The sequence below is a fragment of the Pseudorca crassidens genome, chromosome 6 (assembly GCF_039906515.1).
Source record: "Pseudorca crassidens isolate mPseCra1 chromosome 6, mPseCra1.hap1, whole genome shotgun sequence".
Taxonomy (NCBI): domain Eukaryota; kingdom Metazoa; phylum Chordata; class Mammalia; order Artiodactyla; family Delphinidae; genus Pseudorca; species Pseudorca crassidens.
In genome coordinates, this window is record NC_090301.1 from 113,400,942 (window position 1) to 113,428,226 (window position 27,285).

General features: G+C 44.6%; 2 protein-coding genes and 1 long non-coding RNA gene across 4 annotated transcripts in view; 2 read left to right on the top strand and 1 right to left on the bottom strand.

Moving 5' to 3' along the window:
• The window catches only part of LYPD1 (LY6/PLAUR domain containing 1), a 49,434-nt gene extending 35,170 nt beyond the window's left edge, over positions 1-14,264 (top strand). Inside the window, exon 3 of the mRNA XM_067742136.1 lies at positions 14,029-14,264. Within this exon, the coding sequence (XP_067598237.1) occupies positions 14,029-14,264 (236 nt within the window). The remainder of the gene's footprint in view (positions 1-14,028) is intronic.
• Positions 13,865-27,285, bottom strand: part of GPR39 (G protein-coupled receptor 39) — a 232,358-nt gene continuing 218,937 nt past the window's right edge. For both annotated transcript variants that reach the window (XM_067742134.1, XM_067742133.1), the window contains one exon: positions 13,865-15,245. In XM_067742134.1, coding sequence (XP_067598235.1) covers positions 14,737-15,245 — 509 coding nt within the window. In that variant the 3' untranslated portion in view covers positions 13,865-14,736. The remainder of the gene's footprint in view (positions 15,246-27,285) is intronic.
• Positions 16,473-22,988, top strand: LOC137226708 (uncharacterized). The gene is made up of 2 exons (XR_010944485.1): positions 16,473-19,733; positions 19,774-22,988. It is a non-coding gene; the product is annotated as an uncharacterized lncRNA (long non-coding RNA).

Here is a 27,285-nt window from a genome sequence, read left to right on the forward strand (position 1 = left end):
ACTTGAAAAGTGCTGCTTTTGGATGGAATACTGCTGCTTTTGGATGGAATACTCTATAAATGTCACTAAAGTCCATCTGGTCTAATGTGTCATTTAAGACCTGTGTTTCCTTTTTTTTTGTTTGTTTACATCTTTATTGGAGTATAATTGCTTTACAATGGTGTGTTAGTTTCTGCTTTATAACAAAGTGAATCAGTTACACATATACATATGTTCCCATATCTCTTCCCTCTTGCAACTCCCTCCCTCCCACCCTCCCTATCCCACCCCTCTAGGTGGTCACAAAGTACTGAGCTGATCTCCCTGTACTATGTGGCTGCTGCCCACTAGCTATCTATTTTACGTTTGGTAGTGTATATATGTCCATGCCACTCTCTCAGTTTGTCACAGTTTACCCTTGCCCCTCCCCATATCCTCAAGTCCATTCTCTAATAGGTCTGTGTCTTTATTCCCGTATTACCCCTAGGTACTTCATGACATTTTTTTTCCCCTTAGGTTCCATATATATGTGTTAGCATACACTATTTGTCTTTCTCTTTCTGACTTACTTCACTCTGTATGACAGACTCTAGGTCCATCCACCACAATACAAATAACTCAATTTCGTTTCTTTTTATGGGTGAGTAATATTCCATTGTATATATGTGCCACATCTTCTTTATCCATTCATCCGATGATGGACACTTAGGTTGCTTCCATTCTTGGATATTGTAAATAGAGCTGCAATGAACACTTTGGTACATGACTCTTTTTGAATTATGGTTTTCTTAGGGTATATGCACAGTAGTGGGATTGCTGGGTCATATGGTAGTTCTATTTTTAGTTTTTTAAGGAACCCCCGTACTGTTCTCCATAGTGGCTGTATCAATTTACATTCCCACCAACAGTGCAAGACGGTTCCGTTTTCTCCACACCCTCTCCAGCATTTATTGTTTCTAAATTTTTTGATGATGGCCATTCTGACCGGTGTGACATGATATCTCATTGTAGTTTTGATTTGCATTTCTCTGATGATTAATGATGTTGAGCATTCTTTCATCTGTTTGTTGGCAAACTGTATATCTTCTTTGGAGAAATGTCTATTTAGGTCTTCTGCCCATTTTTGGATTGGGTTGTTTGTTTCTTTGTTATTGAGCTGCATGAGCTGCTTATAAATTTTGGAGATTAATTCTTTGTCAGTTGCTTCATTTGCAAATATTTACTCCCATTCTGAGGGTTGTCTTTTGGTCTTGTTTATGGTTTCCTTTGCTGTGCAAAAGCTTTGAAGTTTCATTAGGTCCCATTTGTTTATTTTTATTTCCATTTTTCTAGGAGGTGGGTCCAAAAGGATCTTGCTGTGATTTATGTCATAGAGTGTTCTGCCTGTGTTTTCCTGTAAGACTTTGATAGTTTCTGGCCTTACATTTAGGTCTTTAATCCATTTTGAGCTTATTTGTGTGTATGTTCTAATCTCATACTTTTACATGTACCTGTCCAGTTTTTGCAGCACCACTTATTGAAGAGGCTGTTCTTTCTCCACTGTACATTACTGCCTCATTTATGAAAGATAAGGTGACCATATGTGCGAGGGTTTATCTCTGGGCTTTGTATCCTGTTCCATTCATCTGTATTTCTGTGTTTGTGCCAGTACCATACTGTCTTGATTACTGTAGCTTTGTAGTATAGTCTGAAGTCAGGGAGCCTGATTCCTCCAGCTCTGTTTTTCGTTCTCAAGATTGCTTTGGCTATTCGGGGTCTTTTGTGTTTCCATACAAATTGTGAAATTTTTTGTTCTAGTTCTGTGAAGAATGCCAGTGGTAATTTGATAGGGATTGCATTGAATCTGTAGATTGCTTTGGGTAGTAGAGTCATTTTTCACAATGTTGATTCTTCCAATCCAAGAACATGGTATATCTTTCCATCTTTTTGTGTCATCTTCGATTTCTTTCATCAATGTCTTATAGTTTTCTGCATACAGGTCTTTTGCCTCCTTAGGTAGGTTTATTCCTAGATATTTTATTCTTTTTGTTGCATTGGTAAATGGGAGTATTTTCTTAATTTCACTTTCAGATTTTTCATCATTAGTGTATAAGAATGCCAGAGATTTCTGTGCATTAATTTTGTATCCTGCTTCTTTACCAAATTTATTGATTAGCTCTAGTAGTTTTCTGGTAGCATCTTTGGGTTTCTCTATGTAGAGTATCATGTCATCTGCAAACAGTGAGAGCTTTACTTCTTTTCTGATTTGGATTCCTTTTATTTCCTTTTCTTCTCTGATTGCTGCTGGCTAAAACTTCCAAAACTATGTTGAATAAGAGTGGTGAGAGTGGGCAACCCTGTCTTTTTCCTGATCTTAGTGGAAATGGTTTCAGTTTTTTCCCATTGAGGATGAAATTGGCTGTGGGTTTGTCATATATGGCCTTTATTATGTTGAGGAAAGTTCCCTCTATGCCTACTTTCTGCAGGGCTTTTTATCATAACTGGGTGTTGAATTTTGTCAAAAGCTTTCTCTGCATGTATTGAGATGATCATATGGTTTTTCTCCTTCAATTTGTTAATATGGTGTATCACGTTGATTGATTTGCATATATTGGAGAATCCTTGCATTCCTGGAATAAACCCCACTTGATCATGGTGTATGATCCTTTTAATGTGCTGTTGGATTCTGTTTGCTAGTATTTTGTTGAGGAATTTTGCATCTATGTTCATCAGTGATATTGGCCTGTAGTTTTCTTTCTTTGTGACATCTTTGTCTGGTTTTGGTATCAGGGTGATGGTGGCCTAGTAGAATGAGTTTGGGAGTGTTCCTCCCTCTGCTATATTTTGGAAGACTTTGAGAAGGATAGGTGTTAGCTCTTCTCTAAATGTTTGATAGAATTCGCCTGTGAAGCCATCTGTTCCTGGGCATTTGTTTGGAAGATTTTAAATCACGGTTTCACTTTCAGTGCTTGTGATTGGTCTGTTCATATTTTCTATTTCTTCCTGATTCAGTCTTGGCAGGTTGTGCATTTCTAAGAATTTGTCCATTTCTTCCACGTTGTCCATTTTATTGGCATAGAGTTGCTTGTAGTAATCTCTCATGGTCTTTTGTATTTCTGCAGTGTCAGTTGTAACTTCTCCTTTTTCATTTCTAATTCTATTGATTTGAGTCTTCTCCCTTTTTTTCTTGATGAGTCTGGCTAATGGTTTATCAATTTTGTTTATCTTCTCAAAGAACCAGCTTTTAGTTTTATTGATCTTTGCTATCGTTTCCTTCATTTCTTTTTCATTTATTTCTGATCTGATCTTTATGATTTCTTTCCTTCTGCTAACTTTGGGGTTTTTTTGTTCTTCTTTCTCTAATTGCTTAAGGTGCAAGGTTAGGTGGTTTATTCAAGATATTTCTTGTTTCTTAAGGTAGGATTGTATTGCTATAAACTTCCCTCTTAGAACTGCTTTTGCTGCATCCCATAAGTTTTGGGTTGTCGTGTCTCCATTGTCGTTGGTTTCTAGGTATTTTTTGATTTCCTATTTGATTTATTCAGTGATCACTTCGTTATTAAGTAGTGTATTGTTTTGCCTCCATGTTTTTGTATCTTTTACAGATCTTTTCCTGTAATTGATATCTAGTCTTATAGCATTGTGATCGTAAAATATACTTGATACAATTTCAATTTTCTTAAATTTACCAAGGCTTGATTTGTGACCCAAGATATGATCTATCCTGGAGAATGTTCCATGAGCACTTGAGAAAAATGTGTATTCTGTTGTTTTTGGATGGAATGTCCTATAAATATCAATTAAGTCCATCTTGTTTAATGTATCATTTAAAGCTTGTGTTTCCTTATTTATTTTCATTTTGGATGATCTGTCCATTGGTGAAAGTGGGGTGTTCAAGTCCCCTACTATGAATGTGTTACTGTCGATTTCCCCTTTTATGGCTGTTCGTATTTGCCTTATGTATTGAAGTGCTCCTATGTTGGGTGCATAAATATTTATAATTGTTATATCTTCTTCTTGGGTCGATCCCTTGATCATTATGTAGTGTCCTTCTTTGTCTCTTGTAATAGTCTTTATTTTAAAGTCTGTTTTGTCTGATATGAGAATTGCTACTCCAGCTTTCTTTTCATTTCCATTTGCATGGAATATCTTTTTCCACCCCCTCACTTTCAGTCTGTATGTGTCCTTAGGTCTGAAGTGGGTCTCTTGTAGACAGCATATATATGGGTCTTGTTTTTGTATCCATTCAGCCAGTCTGTGTCTTTTGGTGGGAGCATTTAATCCATGTACATTTAAGGTAATTATCGATATGTATGTTCCTATTCCCATTTTCTTAATTGTTTTGGGTTTGCTTTTGTAGGTCTTTTCCTCCTCTTGTGTGTCTTGCCTAGAGAAATTCCTTTAGCATTTGTTGTAAAGCTGGTTTGGTGGTGCTGAACACTCTCAGCTTTTGCTTGTCTGTAAAGGTTTTAATTTCTCCATCAAATCTGAATGAGATCCTTGCTGGGTTATCTTGGTTGTAGGTTTTTCTCCTTCATCACTTTAAATATGTCCTGCCAGTCCCTTCAGGCTTGCAGAGTTTCTGCTGAAATATCAGCTGTTAACCTTATGGGGATTCCCTTGTGTGTTATTTGTTGTTTTTCCCTTGCTGTTTTTAATATGTTTTTTTTTGTATTTAATTTTTGACGGTTTGATTTATATGTGTCTTGGCATGTTTCTGCTTGGATTTATCCTGTATGGGACTCTCTGTGCTTCCTGGACTTGACTAACTATTTCCTTTCCCATATTAGGTAAGTTTTCAACTGTAATCTCTTCAAATATTTTCTCAGTCCCTTTCTTTTTCTCTTCTTCTTCTGGGACCCCTATAATTCGAATGTTGGTGCATTTAATGATGTCCCAGAGGTCTCTGGGACTGTCCTCAGTTCTTTTTCATTCTTTTTTCTTTATTCTGCTCTGCAGTAGTTATTTCCACTATTTTATCTTCCAGGTCACTTATCCGTTCTTCTGCCTCAGTTATTCTGCTATTGATCCCTTCTAGAGTATTTTTAATTTCATTTATTGTGTTGTTCATCATTGCTTATTTCCTTTTTAGTTCTTCTAGGTCCTTGTTAAATGTTTCTTGCATTTTTTCTATTCTATTTCCAAGATTTTGGATCATCTTTACTGTCATTATTCTGAATTCTTTTTCACGTAGACTGCCTATTTCCTCTTCATTTGTTAGGTCTGGTGGGTTTTTATCTTGCTCCTTCATCTGCTGTGTGTTTTTCTGTCTTCTCATTTTGCTTATCTTACTGTGTTTGAGGTCTCCTTTTTTCAGGCTGCAGGTTCGTAGTTCCCGTTGTTTTTGGTGTCTGTCCCCAGTGGCTAAAGTTGGTTCAGTGGGTTGTGTAGGCTTCCTGGTGGAGGGGACTAGTGCCTGTGTTCTGGCAGATGGGGCTGGATCTTGTCTTTCTGGTGGGCAGGTCCACGTCTGGTGGTGTATTTTGGGGTGTCTGTGGGCTTATTATGATTTTAGGCAGCGTCTCTGCTAATGGGTGGGGTTGTGTTCCTGTCTTGCTAGTTTTTTGGCATAGGGTGTCCAGCACTGTAGCTTGCTGGTCGTTGAGTGAAGCTGGGTGTTGGTGTTGAGATGGAGATCTCTGGGAGATTTTCGCCATTTGATATTATGTGGAGCTGGGAGGTCTCTTGTGGACCAGTGTCCTGAATCTGGCTCTCCCACCTCAGAGGCACAGCACTGACTCCAGGCTGCAGCACCAAGAGCCTTTCATCCACACGGCTCAGAAGAAAAGGGAGAAAAAATAGAAAGAAAGAAAGAAAGAGGATAACAAAAAATAAAGTAAGATAAAATATATTTTTTAAGTAAAAAAAAAAAAAAAAACACAGACGGACAGAACCCTAGGACAAATGGTGAAAGCAAAGCTATACAGACAAAATCTCACACAGAAGCATACACATACACACTGACAAAAAGAGGAAAAGGGGAAAAAATAATCAGTCTTGCTCTCAAAGTCCACCTCCTCAATTTGGGATGATTCGTTGTCTATTCAGGTATTCCCCAGATGTGGGTATATCAAGTTGATTGTGGAGCTTTAATCCGCTGCTCCCGAGGCTGCTGGGAGAGATTTCCCTTTCTCTTCTTTGTTCTCACAGCTCCCCGGGCTCAGCTTTGGATTTGGCCCCGCCTCTGCGTGTAGGTCGCTGGAGGGCAGCTGTTCTTTGCTCAGACAGGATGGGGTTAAAGGAGCAGCTGATTCGTGGGCTCTGGCTCACTCAGGCCGGGGGGAGGGAGGGGCACGGAGTGCGGGGCGAGCCTGCAGCAGCAGAGGCCAGCCTGACGTTGCACCAGCCTGAGGCATGGTGTGCCTTCTCCTGGGGAAATTGTCCCTGGGTCACGGGACCCTGGCAGTGGCGGGCTGCACAGGCTCCCTGGAAGGGAGGTGTGGAGAGTGACCTGTGCTCGCACACAGGCTTCTTGGTGGCGGCAGCAGCCTTAGCATCTCATGCCCGTCTCTGGGGTCCGCGCTGTTAGCCGTGGCTCACGCTCGTCTCTGGAGCTGCTTTAAGCGGCGCTCTGAATCCCCTCTCCTCGCGCACCAGGAAACAAAGAGGCAAGAAAAAGTCTCTTGCCTCTTCGGTAGCTCCAGACATTTCCCCAGACTCCCTCCCGGCTAGCCGTGGTGCACTAGCCCCTTCAGGCTGTGTTCACTTCGCCAACCCCAGTCCTCTCCCTGGGATCTGACCTCCGAAGCCCGAGCCTCAGCTCCCAGTCCCCACCCGCCCCAGTGGGTGAGCAGACAAGCCTCGCGGGCTGGTGAGTGCCAGTCGGCACCGATCCTCTGTGCGGGAATCTCCTCACTTTGCCCTCCGCACCCCTGTTGCTGTGCTCTCCTCCGCGGCTCCGAAGCTTCCCCCCTCCGCCACCTGCAGTCTCTGCCCACGAAGGGGCTTCCTAGTGTGTGGAAACTTTTCCTCCTTCACAGCTCCCTCCCACTGGTGCAGGTCTCGTCCCTATTCTTTTGTCTCTGTTTTTTCTTTTGCCCTACCCAGGTACGTGGGGGAGTTTCTTGCCTTTTGGGAGGTCTGAGGTCTTCTGCCAGCGTTCAGTAGGTGTTCTGTAGCAGTTGTTCCACGTGTAGATGTATTGCTGATGTATCTGTGGGGAGGAAGGTGATCTCCACATCTTACTCTTCTGCCATCTTCCCCCTCTTCCCTGTATTTTCTTTTTGATTTTCTGTCTGGATGATTTGTCCATGGGTATAAGTGGGGTGTGAAAGTCCCCCACTATTATTGCATTACTGTTGATTTCTTCTCTTATGGCTGCATTTGCCTTATATATTGAGATGCTCCTATGTTGGGTTCATATATATTTACAATTGTTATATATTCTTCTTAGATTGATCCCTTGATCATTAAGTAGTATCTTTCTTTGTCTCTTATAACATTCTTTATTTTAAATTCTATTTTGTCTGATAGAAGTATTGCTACTCCAGCTTTCCTTTGATTTCCATTTGCATGGAGTGACTTTTTCCATCCCCTCACTTTCAGTCTTTATGTGTCCCTAGATCTGAAGTGAGCCTCTTGTAGACAGCATATATACGGGTCTTGTTTTTGTATCTGTTCAGCCAGTCTGTGTCTTTTGGTTGGAGCCTTTAATCCATTTACATTTAAGATAATTATGATATGTATGTTTTTATGGCCATTTTGTTAATTGGTTTCGTTTTGTTTTGTAGGGCTTTTTTCTTCCCTTCCTCTTTTGTTCTATTTCCTTGTGATTTGATGACTGTCTTTAGCATTGTTTTTGGATTTCTTTTGCCTTTTTTTTTTTTTGTGGTACGTGGGCCTCTCACTGCTGTGGCCTCTTCTGTTGCGGAGCACAGGCTCCAGATGCTTAGGCTCAACGGCCATGTCTCATGGGACCAGCCGCTCCGTGGCATGTGGGATCTTCCCGGACCGGGGCACGAACCTGTGTCCCCTGCATCGGCAGGCGGACTCTCAACCACTGCACCACCAGGGAAGCCCTCTTTTGCTTTTTTGTTTGTGTATCTATTGTAGATTATTGGTTTGTGGTTACCATGAGGTTTTGATATAGCTATATATATACAAGATTGTTTTAAATTGCTGGTCTTTTAATTTCAAATGCGTTTCTAATATCCTGCATCTGTACTCTCCTTTTCTCATGACTGCTGGTTTTGATATCATATTTGTGTGTGGATTTCCTAACTTTACTGTATGTTTGCCTTTACTGATGAGCTTTTCCATTCATAATTTTCTTACTTCTAGTCGTGGCCTTTTTCTTTTCCACCTAGAGAAGTTCCTTTAGCATTTGTTGCAAAGCCAGTCTGGCGGTGCTGAATTCTCTTAGCTTTTGCTTTTCTGTAAAACTTTCAGTTTCTATGCCTTGTTGGGTAGAATATTCTTGGTTGTAGGTTCTTCCGTTTCACCAGTTTAAATATATCATGCCATTCCCTTCTGGCCTACAGAGTTTCTGCTGAAAAATCAGCTGATAACCTTAAGAGAATTCCCTTGGACGTTCTTTGTTGCTTTTCCCTTCTTGCTTTTAATATTTTTTCTTTGTCTTTAATTTTTGCCAGTTTGATTACTGTCTGTCTCGGTGTGTTCCTCCTTGGGTTTATCCTGCCTGGGACTCTCTGCACTTCCTGGACTTGGGTAACTCTTTCCTCTCCAATGTTAGGGAAGTTTTCAGCTATTATCTCTTCTCTATTTTCTCAGGTCCTTTCTCTCTCTGTTCTCCTTCTTGGAAACCTATAATGCGAATGTTGGTGCATTTAACGTTGTACCAGTGGTGTCTTAGACTGTCCTAATTTTTTTTTCATTCTTTTTCTTTACTCTGTTCCACAGCAGTGATTTCTACCATTCTATCTTCCAGCTCACTTATCTATTCTCTGCCTCCATTATTCCGCTATTCCTTCTAGTTTATTTTTTATTTCAGTTATTGTATTGTTCCTGTTTGTTCTTTAATACTTCTGGGTATTTGTTAAACATGTCTTGTATCTTCTCAATCTGTGCCTCCTTTCTTTTTCTGAGATCTTGGATCATCTTTACTATCATTACTCTGAGTTCTTTCTCAGATTCCATATCTCCACTTCACTTAGTTGTTCTTCTGGGGTTTTATCTTCTTCCTTCATCTGGAACATATTCCTCTGCTGCCTGATTTTGCCTAACTCTCTGTGATTGTGGTTTGTATTCCACAGGCTGCAGCGTTGTAGTTCTTCTTGCTTCTGCTGTCTGCCCCCTCGTGGATGAGGCTGGTCTAACAGGCTTGTGTAGGCTTCCTGGTGGGAGGGACTGGTTCTTGCCCACTGGTGGGTGGAGCTGGTCTTGTGCCTCTGGTGGACAGGGCCATGTAAGGGATTTGTTTAGCGGGCAACTATGTGCTCAGGAAGACTTTAAGCAGCCTGCCTGCTGATGAGTGGGGCTGTGTTCCTGCCCTGTTGGTTGTTTGGCCTGAGGTGTCCAAGCACTGGACCCTACAGGCTGTTGGGTGGGACCAGGTCTTCGTGAGAAAATGGCGGCCTCCGGGAGGTCTCGTGACACTGAGTACTCCCCAGAACTACCGCTCCCAGGGTCTTTATCCCCACAGTGAGCCACAGCTGCCCCCTACCTCTGCTGGAGACTCTCCAATACCACAGGTTGCTCTGGCCCAGGATGTTATGAGGTCACTGCTTTTTATCCTGGGCAGTCGTGTGCACGAGACCTTGTGTGTGCCCTCCAAGCATGGAGTTTCTGTTTCCCCTAGTACTGTGGAATTCCTGCAATAAGATCCCACTGGCCTTCAAAGCCAGATTCTCTGGGGGATCCTCATTCCATTGCCAGACCGCCAGGCTGGGAAGCATGACTTGGGGTCAGAACTTTCACTCCTGTGGGAGAACTTTTGCGATATAATTATTTCCTAGTTTGTGGGTCCCCCACCCGGCGGGTGTGGGATTTGCTTTCATTGCAGTTGTGCTCCTCCTACCATCTCGTTGTGGCCTTCTTCTTTGTCTTTGGGCATAGGATATCTGTTGGTAGATTCCAGCATTTTTGTCAATGGTGGTTCAGCAGTTAGTTGTGATTTCGGTGTTTTCGTAAGAAGAGGTGAGCTCATGTCCTTCCTCTCTGCTATCTTGTGTCCACTCCTACTTTCATCTTGTGTATCCCTTAACTAATTATGGTAGTTAGTTGTTTTTACTGCTCTTGTCTTTTAACCTTCATACAAGCTTTATAGGTGATTAATCCACTACACTTACTATATATTTACCTTTATTAGTGAGATTTATACTTTCATATGTTTTGTTACTAATTAACACCTTTTTTCAACTTAAATGAGCCGCTTTAACATTTCTTATAAGGTCGGTTTAGTGGTGATGAACTCCTTTAGCTTTGGCTTGTCTGGAAAACTTTGTATCTCCTTTAATTCTGAATTATAACTTTGCTGGATAGAATATTCTTGTTTGGAAGTTTTGGGGTTTTTTTCCTTTCAGCACTTTGAATACAGGCATACCTCAGAGATACTGGGGTTGGGTTCCAGACAACCACAATAAAGGAAATATTGCAACAAAGCAAGTCATACAAGTTTCTTGGTTTCCCCATGCATATAAAAGCGATGTTTATACTGTAATTTATTGTGTGCAGATAGCATTATATCTTTTGAAAATGTACATACCTTAAGTAAAAAATACAAAGCAAAAACAATTAGAATCGTAGCATCAGTGATCACTGATCACACATCACCATGAGAAATATAGTAATGAAAAAGTTTAAAATATTGTGAGAATTACCAAAACACGACACAGAGACATGAAGTGGGCAAATGCTCTTGGAAAAATGGTGCTGATAGACTTTCTAAACTCAGTGCCACAAACCTTCAGTGTGTAATAAACATAGTATCCGTGAAGGACAATAAAACAAAAAGCGGTAAGATGAGGTATGCCTGTATATTGTGCAACTCCCTTCTGGCCTGCACAGTTTTTCATGAAAAATCTGCTCATTTTATGGGGGTTCCCTTTGAAGTAACAGGTTGCTCCTCTATTACCATTAATATTCTCTCCTTGTCTTATAGTTTCACATTTTAATTATTATGTGTCTTGATGTATGTTTCTCTTGGTTCCCCTTGTTTGGAACTCTCTGGGCTTCCTGAAACTGGATGTCTGTTTCCTTCCCCAGCTTAGGGAGGTTTTCAGCCATTATTTCGTCAAATAAGTTTTCTACCCCTTTTGTTCTTCTCCCTCTGTGACTCCTATAATGTGACTATTAATGCACTTGATGTTGTTTCATGAGTCCCTTAAGCTATCTTCCCTTTTTTTTTTTTCCCCATTCCTTTTTGTTTTCTCTGCTCTTTGATTGGGTCAGTCCCTCTGCCCTGTCTTTGAGTTCATTGATCCTTTCTTCTGCTTCATCTAGTCTGCTCTTGAACCCCTCTCGTGCATTTCTAGTTCAATAATTGTACACTTCAGCTCTGTGACTTGTTTGGTTCTTTCTTAGATTTTCTCTCTCTTTGTTGAAGTTCTCACTGTGTTCGTCCATTCTTCTCCCACGTTCAGTGAACATGTTTAAGACTACTACTTTGAATTCTTTTTCTTGTAAATTACGTATGTTTCATTAAAATCTTCTTCTCAAGTTTTATCTTATTTATTTGGACCATATTCATCTTTTTCTCCCTTTTGATGACTTGTTTTGGTTTCTGTGAATATAGATGAAACAGCCACCTCTCCCCGTCTTGAAGGGCTGGCCTAGTGTAGGAGATGTACCTTGTCATTCAACCATACCCCAGCTTTTAGTTCTCTCTTCAACCTTTCCAATTGTCTAGGCAGCCTATTTTATTTCTAATAGGTTCCAGTAGTTGAGTGTGTGCTGAGATCAGTCAGTGTCCCAAAGAAGAGGATCTCAGCACCTAGATTCAGGCTGATTGGAAGGCAGACCCTCTGGCAGCAACTTTTAAAGATGCAAATATATGCAGTCCTGCAGGACTACAAGCGTAGGCCCCAGAGCCAGGTGATCTGGAGATGTCCCCTGGGCAGCAGTCACAAAATTGGGGCACCCATCTTGTGTTATTTATCTAAGTAACTTACCTCATCACTGACTCTTAGTCCTACAAAGTTAGACTTAAAAATATATCCCCAGCCATGTCACTAAGTGAAAATGCAAATAGGATATACATATATACAGCATATAGGATGTTATATTATGCTATTAGGATATATGCGCAGACCTCTTCTCCATGGACACATCTGTAAATGCATAGAAATAGGCCTGGAAGGAGGCATCCCAAATTGATAAGAGTGCGTACCTCTGAGGAGGAGGTAGCATTGGAAAGAGAGCGGTCAAGGAGCATTTTCTTATCTGTCTGAACGTTTTTACAGTAAAAAGATGTATTCAGTACATATTTTTTAATTTTTAAAATTTATTTAAAGGAAAAAAGTTTACCGAAGTTGAACTGAAAACTGACAGTTCAGTGGCTTTTAATAGTTAAGAATAAAAAGACAGTGAAACTTAGTTTTCTAAAATGGGCAATGGTTAGAAAATGTAGAGACTCTGGGAACTCTGTAGCATGTTCCTTAGAAATTAAACAGTGCTCCTTGGTCCCCCTACACATCCTCTGTCCGTGAGATTTATCTTACCAGACCAGCTACCTTCCAGGTTTTTCTAACAGAGTTACAAAAGCAATCCTTACAAACATGCAATTATAGAAATGACATAAAATTGCATGTTGTTTCATATAAATCTAAAGTATTTCTTTACCTCCCACTTGAGAGTTTTAGGCACGTCAAGTAGCAATTCTCAAGGGAGAGGATGCGGGCCCAGATGGAAGCAATGCTTGCAAACACACACGCCTGCAGGGAGTCAGAGGGGAGGGAGCCCTGGCTACTGGTGGAATGTGTTGTATCCCTCAGACACACAGGGCGGCACATGGGCTAAAGGCATCACTTTGAGGTTCAGCTCTAGTATGATGTTGTATGTCCCAAAAGAAAAATAGTTCATTGATACAAAACGGCCTCTCTCTCTCTCTCACACACACCAAACGCTATTTTCAAAGTGGTCTTCCCCCCTGCACAAAACAAAAGCATTTTGTGGTTACCTTGGCTGGCTGCTTTGCTCTATAGTACTACAGATTGGACGGCATGGGACCAGAATACTTGGTGCAAATCACAGGTGCTCTACTTTCTAGAAGTGTGACTTTGGCCCTTAGGATCCCCATCTGCAAAATGGGGATGATCTTGGGGCCCTCTCTTGTAGGGTTGTTGCAGGTAGTCAATGAGCTAGGAGCCACCTGAAGAGTGCCTGGCATTCAGCAAAGTATTTCATAAGCTTAGCTATGACTTGAGTAAACGTCCAGCTTTATAAAGTCAAAGGATTACCCAAGACAGACACCCCTAATTTGATGATTATGCTGCAATTTGGACCTGACACACGAGCTCCTTAAGAAGGGCCCTCCAGTCTTAGTGGGAAGACCCTTGATGTGTCCACACAGTATGTGCTAATAAGGGCTGGCTGTGTGGTGCTGACTTGGCAAATGGCCATATGATGTTCTAAGGGCAAAACCTCCCTTGGAACAAGGCGGTGCTCGGCACACTGTCAGCCAGCCCCCCCCCCCCCCCCCCCCCTTCACTGAACCCACACAGGGCCTCTTTGGTAGTGATCTGATTTATTCTCTTCGGAGTTTGGTTTTTATTGAGAGAATTCCAGGATTTCAAAAAGACATAGTTGAGAGCCATCTCTCCGTGGTCGCTTATAAAGTACTAACAAACAGAGATAAGATCTTGAAGTGCAGCCTGTCATCCTCTCTGGCATGAGACAGTGTGAACCAAAAAAGTAAATAAAAAGAAGTTCTGTCTAGTACACAGTTTAAAGAAAAATGAACTTTGATTGTAAGAGCTCTTTATTCACTGGTACTGGCATCTCAGAAGGGGGGGTGGCGCTCAACGAAACACCCTGGAGCAGTGCCCTGGCCACACCAGGTTTCTGGGCTGTAGGAGAAGGCAGAAGAGTGCTCTCCGTGGGGATGTGGGCTCAGGGTTGCCGTCTTCTGGCCAGTGCAGGCTGCTAAATCTGGCTCCTTTGGGTCTGTTGCAGGAATCATGTACCGCAAGTCGTGCGCATCCTCGGCCGCCTGCCTCATCGCCTCGGCTGGGTACCAATCCTTCTGCTCCCCAGGGAAAGTGAATTCCGTGTGCATCAGCTGCTGCAACACCCCTCTTTGCAACGGGCCCCGGCCCAAGAAAAGGAGCAGTTCTGCCCCAGCCCTTCGGCCGGGGCTCCCCGGCACCCTCGTGCTCCTCCAATTAGGCCTTTTCTTGGCACACTGCTGAAGCTGAAGGAGATACCAGCCCCCTCCTGCATCGTTCTTTGGGCCCACCTTCCCCCAGCCCCCTGAGATTTGTCTGGGTGTCCTTTGATGCTGGGTGGCGAGAGGAATCCGTGTTCTCTTTCTTTCAGTTCCTTGGCAAACAAACAATGGAAGAGCTCAGTGTAAAAACAAAACTTTGTGAGCTCCGGACGCATTCAGTTTGACTGAATTTTCAGTGTGTCCTTAATGGAAGGAAGGAGGAGGAATGGATACAGATGGGCCAACTCTCAGCGTCGAGGCCCGGTTGGCGGCAGCATTCGCCCTCAAGTGACACTTGTAAGCGGCCATCTGCTTTCTTCCCAGGCCCGTCTTCCACCCCGTCCCTGATGATGGGCGCACAGTTTGTTTTGGCACCGCTGCATGCAGGTAACCGTCGCTTTCGTGTGGGGAGGGCCCGTGGGCGCTCCAGCTTCCCTTCCTTCCTTGACAGACAGTCACACTTCATGCTCCTGGAAGCCATTTTCGGTGGCAGGGTTGGCAGGTTTCACCTCCGAGCTGGGATCCGGTGACTCGCGACTCAGCTGCTGAGGCTTAGGTTCGGGCTTGGCCTCGCTCTGAAAAGTGCTTAGGAAAACCTTGTTAGTTCTCCTTGCAGAGGAACTGGGCTGGGAAGCCAGGAAGATGAGCGGGCGGCGCGCGGAGCGGGCACCATCCGCGGCGGAGGCCACGTGGGCGCGCAGGCGCTTCTCCTGGTTGGCATGTGGCAGCGTCAGCCGGCAGCGCAGCACCTGCCCGAACACGCTGCGGAACTGCTGCGAGGACACGTTGTACAACAGCGGGTTGACGACCGAGCTCAGGTAAAAGAAGGTGTCCGAGAAGGGAAGAAGGATCATGTACGCCTGGAAGTAGGACTTGGTCCAGTCGTGCTTGGGTCTGGCCGCAGCCATGATCCTCCGAACCTGGTTGGGCATCCAGCAGACGGCCAACGTCACAACGATCAGCCCTGAGCAGGTGGGAGAGGGGAGAGACAGAGAGAAAAAGAAAAAAGTCATAAGCCCAGCAACAAAAAGATACCCATAAGATATTGAGCCCCTCAGTTCTGTGCTTACTGGCCAGGAAATGGTGCCCAATTTTCAAGTTGGGCTTGATTGATGGCTTTTTTTGCCGCTAGCACGAAAAAAAAAAAAAGAATTTAACACTGTTTCAAGGCCAGGGGCGTTGACTGTGTTAAAGACCATTAAATGCTATAGACAATTTATTTATACCTGTTGATGCCTGTTAATTTAAAAAAATGTTTTTGTTGTTTGTGTATCCAGAAAGCATTTGATGTAGTCCATAAGTCTGGTTTTGGCCTTTAAGGGATAGATGGATACAGTATAGCCACATCAGATGAAACAATATTTGTACTTTAAAGAGTGTTTGTCTAGAGGCAACCCAATGGTTATTTTCAAGACAGAGGGCAGTGGCAGCCCTTCCGTAACAAAGAAGGATATTTAGCGGCACTAATTTTGCATTCGATTTCAGGGGAGGCAAAGTCAGGAGTAGCCTGTCACTGAGCGTGCGTTTTGGACGTGTATTTAGTAGGTGTGCACACCTGTAATTACAACGCTGCATCTGCAGCGGCACGTCTGTTTCTTTACAGGTGTTTTTAGATGTGTCGTCATATATGTGAGCCTCATGGGGGAAAAAAGATAATTATCCAAAAACCATGGAAAATATAAAACTTGGAGTTCAGCGAGTAACTCACTAGCTCACTGCCTTTGTGTCACTAAGCTGTACCGTCAGCAGCCCCGAAAAGATCAGGCTCTAAAAAGACACCCCTTAGTGGTCCCCCAGAGGATCAAAACTTAGTGGTCCCCCAGAGGATCAAAAGTTGACTGCACGGACAGATGCCTGAACGCCCACATACTTGCATGCTGAATCACGCAATCATTGCTCTTTCTACAACCTCTGACAGAGAAAAAGAAAGATGCTATGTACACCATAGACAACTGATATCACTAATGTCATGAGTATTTATCCACAGTGACCAAAAAAGTAAATAAGAAAAGGAAAAGCAGGCATCTGCAGAGCCTTTGCTGTCTTCTCTTGGGGACCCAAGACACCAGAATGTAAGTTTCTAGGTGGAGAGCTGATAGCTTAGAGCTTAGAGCTGTGTTTTGGATTTTCAAAAATTCTTCCTCCCTCTCCTAAATTTACATAATAAGAAGAAAAATTCATGCACATTTTCAAACCCTCTGATTCTCTCTCTAGGAAGCCACAGGTAAGTGATTGATTGTTGGCAACGACCCCTTCTTGCCTCTGATCAATGGTAAATATTTGATTAATAAATGCTCCAGGAAAAACAGCCATGTTTATCCATCCAGGGTTGGCCCACCCGCACACCCTCGCCTAAGCATGCCCCCTTGCCTGGGGTGGCAGAGGGGCCCTAGTTATGTTCTCTGGCACTGAAATCACGCAGTTCTCCCAACAACCAATCCTCCAAAAATCCCAGCTGTCAGCAAAGATGACCCGTGAAACCTGCTCTCCCTGTTAAATTTCCAAACAGGTTTGACAGGTTTATGGGGTCAAACCTCAGCCCACACTTGAAATACAAACCAATTTGCTTATTTCTCTCCTTTGCTACACTCAGTAAATCTAAAAATAAAACAGGCAAAGTAACATATTGATCTGATGAAAGGCAAAAAAAAAAAAAAAAAAAAAAAAAAAATCACCTTAAGAGTACAGGCTGAGGCACCTAGTTCCAGCTGCTAGATGGGAACAAAAATCGACGTTGTTCTGATTGATTGATTACCAAAAAAAAAAAAAAAACCTGCATAGGAAAATCGGGGACTCTAAGAGGCACGGGTGTGTCCAGTGTCCAGCCACCCCTGCTATTCCAAGTGTGTTCTGAAGTTATTTCTCCTTGTTTCTTATCATCTCATGTAGCTCTGGCTGAAAGGTTCATCTTGTTAATTGTGAAGGACTCAGGTAACTCACCTCGCGAAACAACATATCGTCACAAAGTTTTCTATCTTTTTCTCTTCCTTGCCACTGAATTTCAGAGAACAAGTACCAACCATCTTCATCTAAGGACTTATTTCTTAGAATGTGGAAACGGAGCACAGGGTTTTGGCTGTGTGCCATGCTCACTGTGGGAGGTTGTGCTTGCAGGTTTCTAGATTTCAAGAATCTAGAAAGGCAACGAGAACCACCTTGTACTTACCCTGGTTGAACATAGCACAGCTTCTGAAGCCAACAGAAAGAAAAGGCAGCAGTGTGGGGCAAAAGAGAAGTTACACGATTTTTCTTCCCCTGTCCTGTTCTTTTGATCTCTTGTTTACATGACCCTCATTCTCCCATTACCTACACCCCCTCTGCCTGGAGTCGATCGTTCTTTGATTGACCATCCCATCAAAAGGAAGCAGAGTTCCATAAAAGGCAAGACCCAGCATCCCCGATCCAGACACGGGCAGATGAAGGATTGTGTCTGATGTATAGTTTCAGCCGGGATAGAATTCTTGCTCTGAACAGTTGAAGTAAATAAGAAGTAAATAAGAAGATGCGGAACCAGACGAGAGATTTTTTCAATGATGAGAAAAAGAAGGGAAAGGTTAGCATTCTGGGTGGAGAAGTAAACAGACATGAAAGAAAATACAAATTTGGGGAAGAAGCGAAACAAGGAACTGAGTTGAAATGGTCAGGGATTAAAAGATGAGGCACTGGACAGGTCCTGAGATGTAAGAAAGCACCACGCCGATTGCTTATTGCGTTTTCCCTATGTTAGTTCAGTGATAAGTGCTCTCTGCTAGTTTCCCATGCATTGCTCACAACAACCTGCTGAGATCAAAACTGTTGTTATTATCAGATCCAAACTGTTTATCTTAATTTTCTAGCTGAGGAAGTTGAGGCTCAGAGGTTAGTTACCCAAGGGCTAGCTATAGCCAAGACACATACATGCTTGCTGGACTCCAAAATCCACAAGCTATATATATATTTTTTTCTCCAAGACAATATTGTCTCTCACATTGTCAATTTGAAAAATAAAACAAAGTAAACATGAGCCATCATCGTCCCACCATACATAATAGGTATTAAACAAACAGCACTGCCCACCAGAAATACAAGCCACATATGTAATTTAAAAATCTCAACCCCATTCAAAAAGTAAGAGGTGAAATCAATTTTAATGATTTTAATCCAATATGCCCCAGATACCATCATTTCACACACGGTTTCAACGTGCAACGAATCAAACTATTCATGCGATGTTTTACATTTTCTTACATTTCTTACTAAGTCTTTGAAACCCAGTGTGGCTTTTACGCTTACAGCACATTTCAGTTGGGACCAGCCCCCTCTGGCTAGTGGCTACGCCACAGGTTAAAGTAACCCTTCATAGACGCTCCCCAAGGCAGCAAGGCTCCCACTTTCCTTCTCCTCCCATTTCCCACTTCCCAGCCACACACCCCCCAGAGTCCTGCCAAACCAAAGAAACCCTCACAGAATCTCCCATCTAGCCTGTATTTATCCTCCTAAGATTCTGACGATGCAACCAAGGTTGAATCTGGATCGTATTTCTGAATACACATTCTCCGCTATAGCGTAGACCAAGTCGATCCAGTCTTTTCACAGAAAGCCTTCCCTATAAGGGACTACAAATTATTTAAAGCATAAATAATTGTGAAAACACACAATTTTATTTTGCATCCCTCATTCTAAGCCTTGCCTAGCTAGTCATTCTGCAATAACACAGATTGTGCTGCATACCTGCCAGGGCTGCTAGAATATACTTCCCCCTCTCAACTGGAGATGGGGAAAATGGAGCACTGGGCACCCAGGTACAGTCAATGGACAGTGTAACAGAGGTGAGCCTTGGTGGTGTCAGAAGTCAAACTAGCCCCCTTATAAAATGGTCATTTTATAATAACAAGTGAATTGCTCCTTTCTACGTTTGAAAACAAAGTTCATTATTTTAGGTGACACATTGCTGAGAATAAACACCATGTCCAACAGTGGCTTTTTATTCTGACCGTTCACAACTGGTTCAGCTCCAGTCCCAGCTACTCTGTAGCCGAGACAAAGCTTTAAAGTTTTTACTCACGCCTTAATAGCATATTAAAGGTTTGACTAAAGTTACGTTGGACTGCAATCCATTTGCACTTGTGTATTACATTTGGAAAAATCTAGAATGCTTCGGTCTGTGTGGTGTAATCTGTAGCCCGCAGGTAAATGACTTCAGTGTGAACTTGAGTGGAGATCAGTGAACTGAACTCAGTCACTGAGTAAAGCACGTAAACTGTTTCAAGTGAAACTGTGGCTAGATCTGCATCGTACTGCCGACAGCCGTGCACTCTGCGTTAAGAAATACCTTCCCGTCTTGCCTGTTTTCCCACATAAAGTACTTCCATTTTTCCTCCTCGATCACTGCACTAAAATGACAAGAGCCCATTAGGCGGTGACACATTTATTCTCAGCAGAGTACTGTTTAAAAAACAGAAGTAATGCAGACGTCCAACAGCGTCCTGCGCTGAAGCCCAACAGCGCTGAAGCTTGAACAGCGTTCAAGTCAGCCTGCTTGGTTGAGTCTTCAGAAGGGGCATTAAGCTATGCCGCCTGGGATGTGGCGGCATCACACATCCGACACCGTGTGCTCCGTTTTCTCCCCTCCAATCTTTAAAGCGAAGGTAACTATTTGTGAGTCCCCCAGAAATGACTCACAGTCGTCAGAAGACGGGACAGCAGGAAGAGAACGCCCTTGTCCTACAAGTGACAGAGCTGAGGCTAAGTGATTTGCTCAAAATCTCACAGGTCACGGTGGCAGGACCGCTGCTCAGAGCACTGGATTCCACCCGAAATGGACCAAAAAGCCTTTCATTATTTTTAAATGTAGTGGGATGGCTTTGTCTTTCACTTTTTGGCTCAAGTGCTAACCGTTCACAGCATGGAATTCAATGAGAGGCAGGTCCACCTCAGACCCCAGCCAAAGTCAGCACAACAGCTCGATTTAGAACCAGGATTCCGTTTTAGAAGCAGGTCCCTCAAGAACAGGCACGTGACAAAGCTCTGGAGCACACATATTCCCCCCAGAGGAAGCTGAAGTTCTCCCAAAGGAGCTGAAGAATGTTTGCAAAACGAAATATGATTCCAGGTCATGACCTGACGAGCAAGCCTTAAGGACACCATTTATCCACCCGATCTGTCCATCCATCCATCCACCTATCTGCATCCGTCTATCGGTCCATCCATCTGCCTTACATAAGCACCTGCTACAAAAGAATATCTAGCTCGTCCTAAGGAGGAAAGATCTGGATATTTGATCCTTCCTCAAGTGAAGTTATTTTGTTTGCTTTTAAAGAAATCACCAAGATTTACTTTTCCACCTGTTAGAGTCCCGTTTCACTGAATCACTGAAGCCTCGATTTAGGATTTCAGTGATTAGCAGAGCTGTCCGTCTCTTCCTGCCCCAATATTCCAATTTCTCTCTAACCCCAACCGCGGTGAGCAGGAGTCAGAGCCCCTGTCCAAGGCACTGACGATAAAACGCTGAGAAAGGTGAGGCAGCCACAGCCTGGTGACGTTTTGCAAAGGGCCACGACGGCAATCTGGACAACATTACGGCAGCACTGTGCAGGGCTGGCTGACCTTCCCACAGGTGGGAACACTCAGAAAATTAAAGGAGGGAGACTTCCCTGGCGGTCCAGTGGTTAAGACTTCGCCTTCTAATGCAGCGGGTGCGGGTTCGATCCCTGGTCGGGGAGCTAAGACCCCCCACATGCCTCGGAGCCAAAAAACCGAAACAGAACAGCAGCAATGTTGTAACAAATTCAATAAAGACTTTAAAAATGGTCCACATCAAAAGAAAAAATCTTTAAAATAATTAAAGGAGAGTAAGAGTTGGTTTACCTGGAAAATGGCAGTCAGGCCGAGACACAGCACGAACAGGGGATGGAGGAATGCAAGGGCCACTCCTTTCTGAGAGCGGCAAGGCTCAGTGTGGCCAGAACAAAGAGCTGGGTGGAGCAGGTGGGAATGGAAGTCAGCGAGAGAGCACTGCATCTGTTTGTTGGCAATAAATTAACTTGCATAGAGCAGTGCGCAGAACACCTGCTTGTCAACCGACGTTTAGAATCGCAGTTGCCGGTGGAAAGTAAACATATGGTTGGTCGAATGGAGGGGCCAGGAAGAGGCAAATACATCCGAGCAAAGGTTTTAGCGCTTTCTTGAGTTCTGTCGTCGTGTTTGCCAATCTGCTCTTGCCAGCCAGCTGAGACACTGACTCACTCGCTGACTTCGACCCAAGGAGCCCAAATCAGCGCAAACCTTGGTTCAGTCTCTCACCTCTAAGACAAGACAGCGGTTCTCAAAGCGGGGGTTCCCGGAACAGCAGCATCAGTAGTACTACCTGGGAACTCGTGAGAAATGCACAACCCAGACCCGCTGAATCAGAGACTTGCGGGTGGGACCCCTGGGGTTAACAAGGCCACTGGTTGGTGCTGTTACTCAAATTTGAGAACCGCTGGTCTAAGAGAAGCACAGATGGAGGTGGAGCCTGGATCAGTGGGCATTGGTGTGGCCTCATCACCACACCACGCCGTCACGGGCTTGCCTTTGAAGCATGCCATTCGAACGAGTGTACTACGGCTCTGACAGTAACTGTGAAACTACTCCTACTGGCTCCTCTCCTTCCTGAGGGCAGCCCTACCTCTCTTCTCCCTGTCTCCCCTTCCTTCCCCTTTCCTCTCCCTGCTCCCCTCTCCTCTCTTTTCCCCCCTCTTTCTTTACATGTTTCTCCAGTAAGGAAAGCAATGGCGCCTCTCCTTTCTCTGCACTGTTTCTTTCCGCCTTTCTCCCCTCCATGTTTTCCCAAGGTCACCATCACCAAGCCACGTCCAGTCTTGCTTATGTTGCCAGCACGCACCGCTTCCCTTTTTCTTCCTGGATGGCTTTGAGACCGTGGCTGGATCAATCAGCCGCAGGCACGTTCCTTAATGGCTAACAGGTGGCTTTCTGGAAGGATGGCCACCACTCATTGCTAAGTTTGCCAGTGGAAAGTAAGGGGCTTTGGAAGCAGCACAGATGGGTTCTGAGGAACACAGGTGATGGCTGTGCACTGGACATTCTCCCCCTTCTCCCCCCCCCCCCCCCCGGCTGAGAGCCACTCCATGTCCTCTGACCCTGCCAGGGCTTGCCTGGACGCCTTGTGGTCACTTTTTCCACGACCCCATCAGCTTAGAGCCCTTCATTTAAAACTCTGATCTGCCACCTTGTTCTCTTTCCTATTGAGAAATATTCTTTAGGAGAAGGTGAAGAGCTGTTGGGATTTGGTTTTCAGAGAAGGGTGCAGGTCACAGCTTTAAAATGATGTAAAGGCCACCGATGGCTGCTTCTGTCCATGAGGACAGATGGTTTGATGTCCCATCCCTGCCCCAGCTATTTGACGGAGCCCAGGAAAGGAGGGTCCCCCCAGTGTGGCTCCAGCCACCAGAGACCCAGATTCCAGATGGCCTGCAATTTGCTGAGCATCTCATCCATCCCTTTCTGCTCTATAAACTTCAGTACAAGAAGAAAAATTATAAATCAGTACAACAATATATATATTTCTAAAACAAGCCCTCCTGTCTGGAAGCTGTAGGACACCCCCTTGCACTCAAAGCATTTAGGGTCATCATTGTGGTTTAGTGCCTCTGTTCCTTTCCCTTTATGAATGCATGGTCAATGATCCACTGAAAACTGTTAAATAAATATTTTTCTATGTGGCTCTCAACCGTATGTAGCTGTGTGGCTTTCTATGCAGTCTGTTCTGAATCAGCTGATAGTGACGTCCCTGTGTCTGGGGTAGCTACGAAAGCCTGTAGCTGTTTCTCAGCAGACAAGTGAAGCGGAATGCTTCTTCCCTAGTAACGCACAGCCCAGGTGCGGGTGGTGGTCACGGGGACTATGGTGCCCTCCAAGCCTGCGGGGGAAGCGACAGACCGTGTGATGACGGGGCCATCCTCTCCAGGGATCGACTCACGCCACCCCTGGTGATGGCGGTGCTACTTATAAACACTGCTTCACGGCTGAAAGGCTGCAGTTTCTAAGAGAATTTAGCTCCCTGCAAATGGTAGAGAATTAAAACCCCAGAATGCAAGCACTGAAAAGAAAACCTCACAGATGAGTCTACCGGTGGGCCAGCAGAAGCCTCAGAGAAGCGGGAAGAGGTGCCCAAATTCACACAGCCCAGGAGTCCAAATACAGGGCCTCCCAGTCTTACGGTGTTTCGCACTGGTCACGAGCTCCCCCCAGAGCCCGGCGAAACCAAGCAGCTCTCGGATGAAGCGGGGCTCAGACAAGCCCACGCAGCAGAGGCAACACGGGCATTTCAGGAGCGCGGAGAGGCGCCAGCGCGCCTGTGGGTCCCAGTTCCTGCTCGAGGCCCCTCTGTGTCGCGGTACCGGGACCCTGGGAGAACCACCATTGGGTGCTTGTGACTGAGGCAGGCCAGGCCCGGGTGGGGCAAGCAGCCGTCCCATCTGTTCTTTCCGGTCTCCAGGCCCCCGCACATGCTGACCACTCTGCCTGAACCACATCTTCTTCGTCCTCCACTACTCCTTCTCTGTCCCTTCCTCTCTCCTCCTCTCACGCCACTGCCGTGCTTGGTGCAGCTCTTATTCTACAAGTGTCCGCAAAGTGTCACTGCCTCTAGGAAGCCTTCCTTGTCTCCACGAGGCTCTACCAGGTTCCCTTCTATGAGATCACCAGCACCTTTACCTCCTGCCCCTGTCATTATAACACTGTAGTGTAAACTAGACCATACACTCCATGAGGTCAGGAGGTTCCATCTTCACTGTCATATCCTCAGCATGTCACAGACCATCTTTACATAGTAATTGCTCAATAAACATGTGCAGGAGGGAGAAGGGGTGTTGGAGGTCAGGTGAGGGGCTGGATATCCGGAGAGCATTTCACTTGCATTCACCTCATGTATATAGGATCCATTTGAAGCCAGCTTCCCCCTCCAGAGGGGTCAGTACACTGAGCCTACTGACACCAGACCCAGTGCCTAGATCATTACAATCCCCATCCTGAGGAAAAGAGGAGGAGAGAGTGGGACTTGAAAGAAGGAATCACCTTTCATTCAAGCAAGGCCAGAACCCCCAGGTCCAAGAAGGAGGTCCAGACAGGGGTGCGGAGGTTTGGTTCTGACAGATGCCTTCAGATGCCAGCAGCCTTAGTCTCCCAGACCATGCACTACTATCCCAGCCCATGCACTACTATCCCAGCCCTGCATTCTCTGAGCTATAAACCCGTTTCTTCTCCTGTTTCTCTCCAAGATGGCCTCATGGGGTACAGAGTGCAGATGAGGATCAACAGGTGAAATAGGATATAGAAAAGACACATGTTGGAGGACATTCACTTGCCCCCAAATACTCACTTCAGGGACCCCCTAAATCACGGTCCCCCATGAAGATGCTACAAGTCTTTATCAGAGAGCTGCAGCCCCCAAACCCAAAGCCTAAGGGTTGGGGTCTGAACCAAAGGGCGAAACTCATAGAGAAATGAAGAGCAACTGGTAACGGTGGCGGGAGACTATTTCTCTGTTATACACTATGTGGCCTCAGGAGAATGAACTCCTGCAGTTATGACCCTAAATGCACCTGGGAACAACTTGGTTGTAGACGGAGAGGGTTTGGGGAGAGCAGAACATGAAGATGTTTAACTTCCCAGATTAACACCCCTCCCACTCTATGCCTATCATACATTTTCCAATGACATATATCCTAGCACCAGCACCTTTGTCTCCCCCTGACCTAGGCAACTCTGCCCACCATGGGATGCTCAGACTTTCTCTCTAAAGCTCAGGCTTCTTCTATGCAAAAGCGGAGATTACAACGGCTGCTGGGATGATTAGATGAGATAATAGACATAAAGTGCTGAGTACAACGCTGGGTACCCGATAAGGGCTTATTGTTAGTTGTGAGTATCAGCACCTCTCTGATCGTCTCCCATCTCCACCGCCATGACCATGACCTCCACCTGCGCCACCATTACCATCTCTGGCACCATGTATACCATCATCACCAGCTCCATCTCCCCTTCCACCACCATTATCACCACCACCACCTTACCACCAACATTCTCACTGCCACCAAGGTAGCTCCCAGAGGTCAGAAATCCAGAAGGCTGACCAAAACCACGAGATGTCAGATACCTTCCAACCCTCAACTCTCAGATAAGGCACAGAAAAATTCTGTTGACTTTACTAGGGTTTTCCTGCTAGTCAGTAGCAGACAGAGGACCAAGACTTAGATCTCCTCACTTCCAGGCCAAACTTCTTTCAACCACCTGGAAACGGGGCTCTCGCCACTCTGCCCTGAAGCCCTGACTCATTTATCCCTCCTTCAACACACACATATAGGTTTTGGGGGTTCAAGGAGCTAGAGAAGCAAGGAGTGGAGACTGTAATAAAGAAGGAAATTGATAGAAGGTAGTATTGTTAAGAAGAAGGAAAAATTCCAAATTCCAGGAAGATGGGAACCCTGAATGCCTCCCCAACTTCCTGCCCTTTCACAATTCCTCTCCAGGAAGAATGACAAGGGGCAGGGAGGCCCCATGACTGTCTGTTATCTGGTTAATAAGGCTAAGAAGGCCTCCTCTCCAAATGACCCCATCCTCTACTCCACTCTCAGCACACATCCACACCCACACCCAGCGCCCACAGCGTGTTTGCACATGTCCCAGTATAGGTGCAGACTGAGCTATGGTACTAACCCGCTGGGACCTGGAGCCACACAGACCTGGGTTTGGATCTCAGCCCTGCTATTACCAGCTTTGTGCCCATGGACTTATATCTCTGTGATATGGATGAAAGAGTAGTATCTACTTCAAGGAATTATTGTAAGAAAAGCTGAAGGAGATACGTGTATACAGAGCACAGAGCACAGCAATGGGCAGTGAATGGCCACTCCTACTACTTACTATCCAATCCAATCAGCTGCCCAGGGTGGAGGTAATACCAGCTAAAGTTAATGCAGTGCGTGCATTTCAGACACTCTTCTATGCCCATAACGTACACTCACTCATTTAAACCGTACGAAAAGCCCCTGCTGAATTTCACTGCTATTACACAGATAAGAAAGTTGAAGTATGAATAGGTTAAATGACCTGCCTAAACTCACACAGCTGATGAGGGCAAGGCCAGAACTTAGACCCAGGCGGCCCGGTCCAGAGTCGATGCCGTTGAACGCGCCGCCCCAGCAGCCTGCCCTCAGCTGGACAGTCCTTCGGGAGGATGGAAGATCAAATGCTTTCTGAATCCCAAATTCAAATTAGGGTACTCCGATGCAAATTTCTTCTTTTTAGGTGTCATGGTAAAAAACTGTCAAGAAATAAAAACCCCCTCTAACACACTCTATGACAAGGAAAGGTATCACCTTGAAAGGGCCTCTTTTCATGTCAAGTGAACACAATAAACTTTCCTGTTATTGTACCAGAAGCTTGATGGAATTCAAAGAAGCGAACTGCCTTTGAATAGGGGTCTGACTCCTGCAGAATGTCTGCTTTTGACTGGATTTATTTGATGGAAAGCAGTAACCTCTGCCCCATCCCCACTCCCATACACAGGAAGAGTTCGGGGAAGGATACTTTCCTATGAAAATTCATTTAATTTCGGCACTGAAGACTATTCTCACTCATCGTAAGCTGATCTTCCCCCTCCCCATAAATACCATCTAGAATTTAGCTTCAAAGTAAATTAGAGAATGAGTTCAGCTCCCCTTTATCTGCTCATATCATGTAAGTTAGCAATGAAATTCCTGGAACAATCTATAACCAAATGTCAGAACAGGAGGCAAAAAAATGAATTCAGCTGATGGGAGAGACATCAAAAGAGGTTCACGAAGAATCCAGGCTTTTATCTGTGTTTTATGTAAAGCTGAGGGTCTCAAATGAAATCCAAAAAGCTCTCAGAAGAGTTGAGGAGATGGTGTCAGGCTTCTAAGATAGGGTTTTGTATCAAGAATGATCGGATGAGGATGCCTTCCTGTTAATGATTTGAAAATGAAATTACTGCAGCATGACCT